The sequence below is a fragment of the Cynara cardunculus genome (assembly GCF_001531365.2).
Source record: "Cynara cardunculus var. scolymus isolate 2C chromosome LG 5, CcrdV1, whole genome shotgun sequence".
Classification (NCBI taxonomy): domain Eukaryota; kingdom Viridiplantae; phylum Streptophyta; class Magnoliopsida; order Asterales; family Asteraceae; genus Cynara; species Cynara cardunculus.
The window spans coordinates 34,208,093-34,221,790 of record NC_037532.1 but is presented as its reverse complement, the minus strand read 5'-3'; the positions used below and the strand labels follow the sequence as shown (position 1 = coordinate 34,221,790).

Sequence of the window (13,698 nt, the reverse complement as noted above, 5' to 3'; positions counted from 1 at the left end):
TTAAATATTCTGTTAGAACTCAATGATTATCCTAATTATATTTTAGATTTTTTATATTTAAAATGAGATGTTTATCATGTATTTGATTGTGTTTATCTGCAGTTAGTTACATGAATTCAAATATGGGATGAAATCGGATAGGGATGAAATCGTTTTGGGATGAACGGGTTTAAGAGTTTTTAAGAGTTTTAGTCAAATGCATTATAAAATAGTATAGATAATTTAATAAAATTTTAATTATACATGTACTTATGATGTAAATATATATATATATATATATATATATATATATATATAGTTTATTATAAATATATATATATATATATAGTTTATTACTGGGATTATCGGGTTGGATTGAGTTCAAATAATAGTAACCCAATATCAACCCAATACCTACGGTTTGAAAATTTTACAACTCGATTAGACATCAGATTGGACTATTTTGCGTTGAATTGGGTTGGGTTGGTCGGGTTTTTGAGCACCCTAACAAAGATGAAACAAATCCAAACATTTCTATAAATCACAATGAAAATGTCGTAATTTAAAAAATACAGTGATAAAAAGGTTTTATTTTTAAGGAATCACAGGGATTATATTTATATTTGTAATTTTCTCTAATAATTTTCATAAAGTGATATGTTAAAAGTGAATCAAATATATCACGTTGTAACTTGGTCAACACAGATTATGAGAATGATTTGACGTTTATACCCCTGGGATTTGACAGATGTAGATATCTTATTGGTGAAAATGTTGACAGTTTGGAACCCTGAACTCTCACGCGACGTCTCGTCTTCTTTGCTTGCCGTGTAGATTTCTTTATTATTAATCACTAATAATTTAAAATTCATTTACGCTATTTTACAGAATATTTTTAAAAAATAAGGAAAATGCAAATTATCACAAATTACATGAACCAAGATTTTTGTTTAAGCACCTAAAAAGCATCAGGTTTCTTATAAATCACTACTCATTTTGCTGATAAAGGTGCTCTAATTTAGTTTATTACTTAATTAGACTTGGGATCATGTGAGACCAATGATTTTTCTGTAAGACCAATTTTCAATCTTTGGATTAGATCTATAATCTGAACATTCATAATCATAAAATTGCCATGAGACTTCTCAATAATCACAAAATTGTCATCGTACAATTTTATACTATTAGATCATTAGTTTATAAAGTTGATCAATGAACATAAATTAGTCTTACGGGTCTCGAGAAAAACCATTGGTCTCACGTAAACTCAACCCTTACTAACTAATCAAATGTTTAAATGTCAAATTTTAACTAAAAAAAGGTTGGTTTTTGTGTTCCTAAAACTCTTACAAACATATTATTATATACTAGAAGTGTATTTGCATAATGTAACGAGATACATCTTTATTTTTATAATACTGTTTTATATCGTTTTGAGAAAATAATAATGTTTTTATATTTACATTAGATATACATTTGAAGACCCATAAAATTTCTATCGATATTAGTATCAAATTAACAATTTAAAAGTTCTCGTTTTTTATATAATTTTTTTAGTATAATTTAATTTAGGTTTAACAAAGTAATTTATTTTAGGTCTAATAATATAATGTGTTATAGAGATAATTTTTAGTTCAATATTTTCATTATAATTTAATTTAAGTTTAATAACGAATTAATTTATTTAGGTTTAATAATATAATTTTATTATAAAATAATAATTAAAGATTCCGGTATATCTTAATTATATTTTAGATTTTGTATATTTAAAATGAGATGTTTATTATGTATCTGATTATGTTTATGAGTTACCTGTATGAATTCAAAYATATAACTTTAAWTTTTTTGTATTTATACATCATTTATTTCTAATCTTGAATTTTAAWTAATATGCATCGTTAAACAGTATCTGATACATTAAAAATAGTTTATAAGAATTTTTTTCAAAATGCTTTATAATATAGCATAAATAAAGCAACGTTCATTAACTCAATTAATCCACCAAGAAATCAACTTACRGATTACAAATGATTTAATAAAAAAATGAAACTAAAGATTTTTAAACTCCTTGATAGGTGGATTAACCCTCGGTGATCCGTCAATGATATTAAAAGTTGTTAACGGATTAACAAAAGATTGTCATATTATCGTTAAAACCATATATCAGTTATCGTTATTGACAAATTTTCCGTGTTGGATACCTCGTTCTAGTAACTACTTTATCATCATATTCTCTGTCATTGTAGTAACTACTCTATCAAAAAAAGGTCAGGCTGACTCAATGCCTCAAAATTTAGTTTCAGTCATGTTTAAATTAACTTTAAGTATTTAAGATGCGTTTTGAAACCGCAAGTCCAAGTGTGTGAAAAAAAGGGACAACATCTGACATGGTTGTCTTAGATGTTATATTATCGTCTCCCCATCGTTGCCGGTTCTTCATACCCCCACCAATACCATTCGGTCCTGCCATCGATCTCTCTCCTTTTGATATTTTTTTTTGTCTTTCGATTTTCTCTCTTTTACAACAACTTGATGGAACATGAAGAGATATATAAAAAAAACACAGAGAATCAAAAAACAAATCAAAAAGAGGGAGATCGATTGCAGGGGACAACGTTGGTGATAGAGATTGGACGATGATTATCAGTTTGAATGACGTAAGATTTATGAACGATAAAACTGATTTAGGTTTTTTAAGACCTTTCAAGCTGTTTTCAGGGTAGTTTTTTGTATTAAAAAAAATACTAGAAGGGTACTCGTGCAATGTATCGAGACACATCTTGATTTCAGTGTTTCGTTTTATTTTTTTTATGTCGATATAATACGGTTTATGTGGTTTTGAGAAAGCGATAATGTTTTTATTTTTGAATAAAATATAAATTTGAATTATCATAAAATTTTGATAAAAAATATATCGATATCAATATCAAATTAATCTTTTTAAAAGTTATTGTGTTTCGGTGTAATTTTCTTAATTCAATTTTTTTAATTATAATTTAATTTAGAACAAAGAAATTTAATTTAAGTTTAATGATATAATTTTTTATAAGGATAATGACTAAATATTTTGTTAGAACTCAATGATTATCCTAATTATATTTTAGATTTTTTATATTTAAAATAAGATGTCTATCCAGTATATTTGATTATATTTATCTGCAGTTAGTTACACGAATTCAACTATGAAGCTTTAATAAGTTGTTTTTATGCACAATTTACTTGTAATATCAAAATTTAAATAATATGCATCAATAAACAGTACTTCGTACATAAAAAATGATTTTTAAGAGTTTTTATCAAATGCTTTATAATATAGTATAGATTAATAACCAATTTTGAAATTTCAATAATTAATTTACCAATAAATTTTTCATAATTTTTTTAATAACTTAATTATTTAAAATAAGAAAACCTTTATTTAATTTATTTAATTTTTATTTTAAATTAAAAATAAAAGTTTAGATCCTGTTTACCACCGGCCCAAGGAAACCAAAGGAAAGCTAAAGAGGGACAAAAAGGACACTCAGATGGCATTTAAATCATCCTTCAGAAACTTCATCTCTCTCTCTCTCTCTCTAACCGAGCTGTAACAAACCCCGACTTTTCAAATCGGACGGTCAATATACATTCATCTTCAGATCGGACGACAGAGAATACACCATATCCTCTCTCTCTCACACATACACACATATTCAGAATCATTAATACATATTATACACATATATATATATATATATATGTATCTATATGTATATACAAATATACACGCACACAGAGACGAATGACGTCGTCAACATCCTGGTAATGGTTTTCACTCTTCTTGAATAAGCTTTGTGTGTGTATGTGTGTGTGTGTTATTTTTTCAAAGAAAACTTCAATCTCATTTTTTGTTTTTGTTTTTGTTTTCCATCTTGCTTGGGATGTTGAAGATCGGATCAGGAGCTTTATGCACTTGAAAACCCTAGCTTCTTGTATAGCTCTAAGAAGGTATATCATGAATCGCTCGCTATTTTTATAAGAATATATGTATATATTATATGCCATAGCATGAATTGATGCGACTCGTTGATTGAAAACGATCATTCTCATGTCAATGATCGTGTTTATTTTATTGATTTTATTCTCGTGTGTTTTTGCAGGCGGTTGCGTTTATGTGTTGGAAAAGGAAAGAAAAATTAGAGTGATCTTTCGAGGTTTTTGTGAGACATCGAAACGTAGGTATGGAATAACTGTAATTCCATATTTGATTCAGTTTCTAAATTTTCTCGATATTTGTTTGATTCTGTTGATCTACTTTCCTTTTTTTATTCTATATGTTTTCGAAGAATTGGATCTGGAATGATCATCGGTTTTCCAGCAGTTTCTTGCTTTTCAAGTTGATTCTATTCCGTTCTTCAATCGCGTAATATATGAAACCAAACGAAACGAAAATTTTCGTTTACATTTACAGAAAGCTTTCATTTCGTTTTCAAATTTCAATCTGGAGTTATTCCTGTTCATGTGTACCCACAATTCCTCTTCYATCATGGGTAGAAATATTTATTTTGTCTTCTTCTGATATGACCGCATTATTAACAAATTCAACTGTGCCAAATTTTAATAAAGAAATCCGTCATTTGACTTAGAATTGGTGATTTCGATACACGAAGATAGCTTTAATTGTCACCACCTGCTTCTCTAAAATCGGTAAATGAACCTTCGCTGAATGCGATGTTATAATTATTCATTCATTTACACACATCTTAAATTTATGTGTACTAATTATAATTTACATGTCCATAATTGTCATCATGATGGCAATATTGAATCATTTATAAACTCTTTTGAAGTTATTTCTCTCTTTAGAAAAATCATTTGTTCATTAATTCATCTGGTTTTGTAAATTCTCTATAAGCAAAATTTGTTCAGTTTTCAGGAAGAAAAGCTAAATTTTATTGAAATCTTGTGTATGCAGTTCTGAAGGTGAAGGAGAAGATGTCCTCCTCGAATTCGCCTTGTGCAGCTTGCAAGTTTTTACGCCGTAAATGCACGCAAGAATGTGTTTTTGCACCATATTTCCCACCGGACCAGCCTCAGAAATTCGCCAACGTACACAAGGTATTTGGAGCCAGCAATGTAGCCAAAATCCTTAACGAGCTAAACACTACCCAACGAGAGGATGCTGTTAATTCATTGGCCTATGAGGCTGAGGCACGGCTCAGGGACCCGGTTTACGGCTGTGTCGGACTAATCTCAATTCTCCAGCACCGGTTAAAGCAAGTCCAGAGTGATTTACACAATGCGAAATTAGAATTGGCTAATTACATTGGCCCTTCTGCSATGTTGCCTATTTTGAATCCAGGGTTTATCCCACAAATCCCAAACATGCCATCATCTTCGGTGCCGGTTTTACCGTACAACATGCAGCCAATGATGGGCATGCCGGGACCCGGAAATTTCCGAGACTCACAGCATCATCCGCAGATACTTGAGGCGCAGCAACAGCAACTGGTGGCTGTTGCTAATCCTAGGGAACAACAGGATATGTTAAGGAACTACGAGCAGCAGCAGCATCCGCAACAACAACCACAACAACAGCAGCAGTCATCGGCTGATCTGGTCAGGTTTAGTGGCGGGTTTGAGGCTCCTGGCGGGTCTGGGCAGGTGACTGGGGGCGGGTTCTGCCCCATGACGGCTCAGGCAGCCATGTCACCATCTTTAGCGTTAGGTAGTTCTTATGTTAATAACATGTATCAGATCCAACAGCAGCAGCCACAGCAAGAACAAAATCATCACCTCCACCACCATCTTCAACCACATCAACTTTTGCTGCCGCATGAAAGTCAGCAGCCACCGCCGGCGCAGAGAGCCGCCAGCGAGGAGGATCGGAACGTTGCTCCTTCGTGTTGATTTTGGTCATACTCTCGCTCCGCACCTTCTGCAGCTATTAATCCTCGAATATAAAATTTTCATTCCAGGTGAATCCCCCCCCCCCTCTCTCTCTCTCTCTCTCTCTCTCTCTCTCTCTCTCTCTTAACACTTGAAAACTTTCTTTACATAATTTGTTGAATTCAATGTTCTTCTTATATGATTATTGGTAATATAAAAAGGTAATTTTGGGAGCTAAATTAAAGTGTATCATCAAGACTAGCTAGTAACCCATCTCACAAGATCACTTATCTTTTAATCTCTAACATAGATTATGTTTTTTTTATTTGTTTTTTTAATTGCAGTTTCACAAGTATTTATTTGATTATACACATTCTTGGATATGGATAGGGGGGGTAGGGTGGGTCGTAAGAAAAAGCCAAAATGAGTCTTTATTGCAAAAGAGAAGTCTACAGGAAGTGGTTAAGAGTGAGAGGAATTATTGTCATTTTCTCTGCCCAGATGCGTCACAATCACTAATCATAACTTGGTACTCCTTGAACTTTAAGTGTCGATGCCTCCTACTTCTATTTCTGTTGATTTTTTGGGAGTTGAGAATAAAAAAGAAAAGCCAGCATCTTTCCTTCTTTGTGATAAACAATAATCGGGTTCACATAAAGGGTCGTAATTTATACCCTCTCTTTCTACACGTACCACCTTATTTCTTACCATTTTTGTTATACAATACATGCATCTCATTCATAAAATTTGATCTTAGAATCTTGTTTTTAGATGCTAATTAATCATGTCCTAATTTTCATTTGTTTTAATTTCTCGTACTTAACATAGTCTACTAGTTAGATACTTCAATTGATCCCATTCAATTATCACTAAAGTAGCTAAAATTAGAGGACTCCCATTGCAAAATAGGGAAATTCTTTTGACATTCACACAAAATAGCCACTTCTTTTTTTACCAATCTTGACTATTTTAATACCAATTAATGTACTTGTAAAGTGGCCCTGTTTTGTTAGTTGCTTCTTATTTAGTTAGCTTGAAAACCCTAGGCTTTTGTTAATTGCTTCTCATTTTGTTGACTAGTCGTCTGTGCTAACTGGTATAGATCAAAATTATATATATATATATATATATATATATATAGAGAGAGAGAGAGAGAGAGAGAGAGAGATGCAATATAGATATAGATAGATAGAAATAGATGTGAGGGTATCCATATATGGGTTTTGCTTTACTTATACATAAAGAATAATAGGAGAATGGAGTTATGTGATTGTTAGGTGGATGAATATCCCTTACAAGTGAAAGGAAAGGGATATCTCTTCAACTATATATTTTTATTTTTTTCTATAAGAAACATTCCCATTTTCTACTAAACATGAGATCCAAATTAGCTTACACTTTTTTTATTGCATGCTGTTTTGCAGTTTTATTCAATTCCACCGGCACACTTGATCATCTGTTATGACTTAGATACAGAAATGAAAATTTATTTGCACAACGATATTGAATTCAAAACAGAACCAGAAATTCGTATATTGGTCGCACACTGCTTCTTGGCACCAAGCCATCTCGCTAACGATATCAAGAGACCCCAAGAGCCCCAAGGCCCTCTTGATATTTAATATGTAGTGAACCCAACTAGATAGTTAGGCATTTTGACATTAGGTATGGCCTTGGTAATATAAGGCACTTGAAATCTTAAGATTGGATCTATGTGGGACAAGTCAAATACCCAACACATCCTTCAAAGTCAATGAGACAGATTTCTGAAACAGAAAAAAAAAACCTTTGGGATTCTTGTTTTTCTTTCTTTCTTTGGGTTACAGTTTGCTATAATATACTTTTGAGAATATATGATTGGGACTTTTTTCTCACATTCTTGCTTTTTAAACCAACCCATACCACAACTTCTTTTATGTTATTTTAGAGATTTGGAAAAAGTTTAAAAACTCTCTTTAAAACAAAGATAAATAAGAAAGAGAAAAGGATGTATAGAACATCACAAATCTTTAAATGTCTTAATAAACTACTTTATACGACATGAGTTTATAAGGCCAACTATATATGTGGTCTTGTGTATGAGCGATACAATAAGTTGATACAACATTTTTCGGCATCTTGAATAGTTTTTTTCAACATTTTTGAAATAAAGCAACATATATATGTATGACATTATCTGAAAAAGTGTCATGTAAACTCAAACATTCTATAAAACCTTGTGTTTATAGGACATGTCTCAAAAGTATCATATATAAAATAAAATAAAAACTAATAGGATCTCTATTTTAAAAGTGTCATAAATCTATTGCAATGTTTTTGCATAAGACATATATGTCTACACCTATATACTTAAGTACCGTAAAAGACTTTATTCGGATACTTATAAACCCAAGCTTATTGTAGTGTCATATAATAATACAAAATTTTACTCTAATATCATGTAAAAATTATAATTTTTTTCTATGTAGTTTTCTTGTGGCTTTCCTCTCTTTTACTAAATTTAGAGTGAATTACGATTTTGGACAAAACTAGCAATGAATTATAAACTATAGGGATAAGATTATAATTTCTAAATTACAAAGATGCAAATTGCAATTTTTAGCAAATCACAGGTACTAAAAACATAATTTACTCCTAAGTTTAAATACCATATATTTATGATTATGAGTTGGGTTGATCGGATTAAATGTATTTGAACAACTCAATCCAATGTTTACAGTTTGAAAAATCTTAACTCAACCTAACCCAACCCAAACCGAAGTGCAACCCAAGCCATACGGGTTGGTCTGGTTAGTCAGGTTGATACTTTAGTACATTTAAATATTATTCTAACCTTGAATATGTTATTTCTCTATTCATAATTTATTTTTCATCATCAACCATTTGATACAATTTATTCATATTTCTTACGTATATCACATTCAGTTAATTTTCCCAATTTACATATATATGTTCATCGTTACTTAACATATATACGAATGAGTTATATACAGATGTGAATAGATTGAAAATATGTGTATATGACGAGTGTACGTGATAGTGTAATTGTCTAATGTATAGAAATTCAACAATCATATTAAATCTAAGAAATAAAAGGAGATTGGGTTTATCAGGTTGGATTGTGTTGGGTTCAAATACTAGTAATCCAATATCAACTCAGTACTTAACGGTTTGAAAATTTACAACTCGATTAGATATCAAATTACTTCGGATTGAATTATTTTGCGTTGGATTGGATTGGTCGAGTTTTTGATGACGCCTAATCTTTAGCATGTCACGTACTTAACTTCATATCTAATACTAGTTGACAAAGATGTTACTTTTAAAAAGCTAATGTCTCAAATACTTTTGTTTTATATCTATTTGTTAAAATCAATTTTTATAAGTTAAGTTTCTATTTAAAAATTATTAAATTAGTTTTGGTTTACAAATTGTAAATTTAGGACTACATTCTTACTCTTTTCAAAAGTGTAAACATGAAAAATATAGAATAAAAGGATCAACATTAAAAACAAAAAAAAGATAGCAAAAAGGAATTTAGTTTTCAGCGAGTCGATAATTATTAAAATACACAATTCTATCTCATCGACTCTTAAGTATCATATACAATAGTTTTGACTGCTTGCAAGTATCGTAAGTCAACCATATAGGCCTAGTTTGCTTGCACCTTGAGCCAAGCTCTGGTTACTATGACTATCAGTCGTGTCTTTATAGGAACACAATACGGACAAAGATGAATGTGTTCTTTTAAAAGCCTGCCTCTTCTTACACATGCCTTCTGGGTGTTATGTATGCTTCACCTTGGATGCCTTATGTTGTTTTGCGGGCCACCTTCACTTGTCGAAAGATTTGAAGTTTACCTAAACAAACGAATGGCGTTTTACATATATCGTATGGACTAGTCAAGTAAAAGATACCATATACTGTGGTTACCTCCACATGCACACACACGCACACTTAGGCCATGTTTTGCAACTGTAAACTGATTTATCAGCCAACTTGGCTTCTAAGTTCGTTGAAATAATTCTGTTATGATAAGCCATAAATTAACTTACATGCTAACTTTTTTAAAAATATTGCTTGAAGTAGCGATTCGATAAATTCTAGAGACTTATTTCCATTAATTTTCAATTATGCTCTTAGTGTTTTCCCAATTAATTTATCAATATGTCTTTTTAAATCATTTTACATTGTCATCTATCCATAACTAGTTTTTACCAAACTTAACAGGTAACAATTAACTTATTAACCAACAACTATAAATGTTTCCACCTAATAACTAACTTATCATATTATTTGCCAAATATAGCCCTAAAGCTTTTTGAAAAAACTATACTTCCGGTTTGTATATTCGAACGACTAGGGTAATCCAAATCGTGGTATGGGACCATGCATCACTTGGTTCATATCGTGAATGATGGTTGTACTCATTGACAATTACATTTCTTGGTCATCGACAAAACATGAAGTTCATAGCCTTTGGTTGAGGATGGCGGCCGGTCATTTCCATGTTCTTCAATTTCATGCACAATAATCTTCGAAATCATATGGTTTGATATGAAGTGACAAAATTAATCACCAAGTACCACATAAAATACAGCATGGCCTGATTGGTCGGCACAATTTGGACTTTAAAATAGTGTTGATAAATATTTTGAGTCTATTATAAATTATAACCGATGTTACAACAATCAAAATATCAAATCGTGGTTAGCATTGCGATTTGAAATGGCCGCTTAACTACAAAATGCACAAATCCAAGAAACTGTGATTAGTTCAAGAAAAAATCAAGAAAAATTGATTTACCACCTTCTATATTTAATGTTTCTATTATTACGTTTCCATAATTAGAGTAATTATTACCTTCCAATATTAACCAGTATACAATCAAATGACCATTATACCCTTACTTATTAAAATTAAAGGGAAAAACGGAATTTTTCTATTGGTCGAAAATGGTTTGCATAGTTTTCATGAATTGAGCGGTTTGTAACGTAACTCGTCTCTCTCTCTCTCTCTCTCTCTCTCTCTCTCTCTATATATATATATATATATAGAGAGAGAGAGAGAGAGGGGGGCGATCTGTTGATCCTCTCTCTCAGTGATTTGATGATAATCCATTTTCACTTTTACGTTGTATTTATGTGTCTGTATTTTCAATTCCAGCGATCTTCACTGAATATGTTCAGTGATCGCTGAAGAATTTGCATTGTAATTCTATCAGACCACAATACTTCAAGAAGACAACACTCACACCAAAGAACCTTCAGCAACCGTCGAAGACTGAAAATGAAGATTAGAGACTGACAAGTACGTGATCTGAAGCGGTATTCAGTGGTTACAAGTATGTCTACATATGTGTGAAGATTGCTCAAGCTTTAGCGAATGATAATGATTAATCAACCTCTCATAATTACAAAAAAATGAACCTAATGAAAAATTATGATTGGTGGAATGAGGTTTTTACAAATTGAGTGGTTTTTATTTGATCGCTCACTTATATATATATATATATATATAGAGAGAGAGAGAGAGAGAGAGAGAAAGAGAAGATCAAACGAGAATAATACATGTTTAAAAAATAAGAAAATAATTTTGGACCAATCATTTCATTAAATAACAGCTTAAATAAAATTTTCTTAAAAATCAATGAAAAATGACATATATGTTATTTGTTATATATATATATATAGAGGTTGGTTATTATACAACCCTTGTCATTTGTGCAACCAATACAACCCAATCTCAACCGTCCATTTCATTTGATTAATATGTGATTTCATATAAGTTTTGATTATTTCTTAATATAAAGTATTAATCATAATTAATGAACTGTATTTATCTTTCATAAATATTTAAATCATAATAAATGAACTCTAATCATTTCCATAAATATTTGAATTTATTGGGTTGCATTGGTTGTACAAATGCGATAGGTTGTATTTGAAATAAACCCTATATATATATATATATATATATATATATATATATATTATATATGAAAATTCATTTATTTATATAAAAGATTATTTAATAAATTTAATTAAGGTATTTATTCATGATTTTATCTATTTATAATTTTCGTAATCTAAACATGATATTTATTTATTTATTATTTTTTACAATACTTAAAATAAGTGTGATTGAATGTTTTTTTAAAATATTCATTTATTGGAGTAGTTTATTTAATAATTTTTTTACAATTTTTAACAAAAATCACATATGATATCCACAATTAATCGACGTTTTTTTCCTAAAAACGAATCCGTTAATTTTCGTTAATGTATATTGATCATATTAGGGGGGGAAATATAAGTTATCTACAATATTACATAAATTATGAATTACGTTTTAAAGTAAAATGTGACTTTATACATTTTAAATGCGTTTGACTACACATCACATATGATTCTATTTTTTTTCATTATTTTTAATATTTAATTTGAATCATCATTTTCCAAATTTTAAATCACGTATGATTAATAAAATATTTTAAAATTTAATAAATTGTAAATCACATATAATTTTGATGAAAATTATAATTTTTAAAATATACATATGATCAAAAAAACATTTAAAAAACAATTTAATTAATTATGAATCACATATAATTTTGACAAAATTGTAATTTTTAAAATATTGCTTTAAATATAAAATGAATTCTTTAAATAAAAAAACTAAATACACCTATTTTAAATGCATTAAATATAAAATATTTTTTTAAATAAAATTTTTAAATCATATTAAAATTATAAATATGGTAAGAATAGAATTTTAAATAAATACCTTAAATAACTTTATATATATATATATATATATACATATATATATAGATATAGATATGTGTGTGTGTGTGTGTGTGTGTGTGTAAATATGCGGTGCGCAAGACGAATTGTACCGTGCAGTTTGGTCCAGCTTGCAGTTTGGACGTCTGCATTTTGCACTTGATGGATCCAACAGTTTTTTTAACACCCCTTTTAGCAAATACCAAACTAATAGTTAAATACAATGAGTAGTTAAAATGCAAGAGATCTGCCATATAGAAAGGTAATTTTGCAACAACTGAAGCAAAAACCAACAGTTTTTTCTAATAATCACTTTGGTTTTCGACATTTTTCCATTCAAACTGTTAAATAAGATGTATATTGTAGGGTAACAAGGAAGGCGGTTAGAGATAAATAATTCAAGCAAAATTTCCCCAAAAATAATTCACGTTCTTAACAAGGAAGACCGAGCAACTCACCTTTCAGCTTTTATGAAATGAGTGGTTAAAAGTTTCGAAACCGTGAACCCATTGAAAGTGTCGACATCAAAGAGTTCTTTCAGCTTGTCATCGCATAAGATTCTTCTTTTGTCGGATGGATCCTTCAAGAACACCAAGAACATGATATGAGGACACCTGAGCTTAAGTTAGTATTAACTTCTTTTACAAATAGGAGGGTCCCTAAATCGGCTATGTTTTTCTTTTACTTGCCTCTGTTTATATCGTTGGTGCTTACTCATATATATGGATTTTTCAGATCTTAGTGGGAGTTTGGTTAGAGGTATTAGGTAGTAATTAATGGGAATGAAAATAAGAGAAACTGTTTGGTTTTATATAATAATATAATGAGCCCATTCCCCCAAAAGCCCAAATCTTCATTACAGATTAAACATTTTCATTCCCATTTTCATTATCTGTCACTTTCATTCCCTTGACTGAACCAAACACCTCCTTAGTTTATCTTCTTTTTCCACTTACACTTGCACACACTCTTACTGGTTAGGAGTCTTCTTGGAAACAATCGCTCCACTCTTTAGGGTAGAGATCAGATCCGCGTACATCCCCCAACCCCCCCCCCCCCCCCCCCC

The 13,698-nt window shown here is 30.4% G+C and overlaps 2 protein-coding genes across 2 annotated transcripts in view; one reads left to right on the top strand and one right to left on the bottom strand.

The window, feature by feature from the left end:
• The first annotated feature begins 4,953 nt into the window (after positions 1-4,953).
• Positions 4,954-5,892, top strand: LOC112513546 (LOB domain-containing protein 36-like). The gene has a single exon (XM_025119841.1). It carries the CDS (start codon positions 4,954-4,956, stop codon positions 5,866-5,868), a length of 915 nt encoding a protein of 304 aa, XP_024975609.1. The 3' UTR covers positions 5,869-5,892.
• Positions 5,893-12,887: 6,995 nt separating this feature from the next.
• Positions 12,888-13,698, bottom strand: part of LOC112513343 (upstream activation factor subunit spp27-like) — an 8,733-nt gene continuing 7,922 nt past the window's right edge. Inside the window, exon 6 of the mRNA XM_025119578.1 lies at positions 12,888-13,212. Within this exon, the coding sequence (XP_024975346.1) occupies positions 13,087-13,212 (126 nt within the window). The 3' untranslated portion in view covers positions 12,888-13,086. The remainder of the gene's footprint in view (positions 13,213-13,698) is intronic.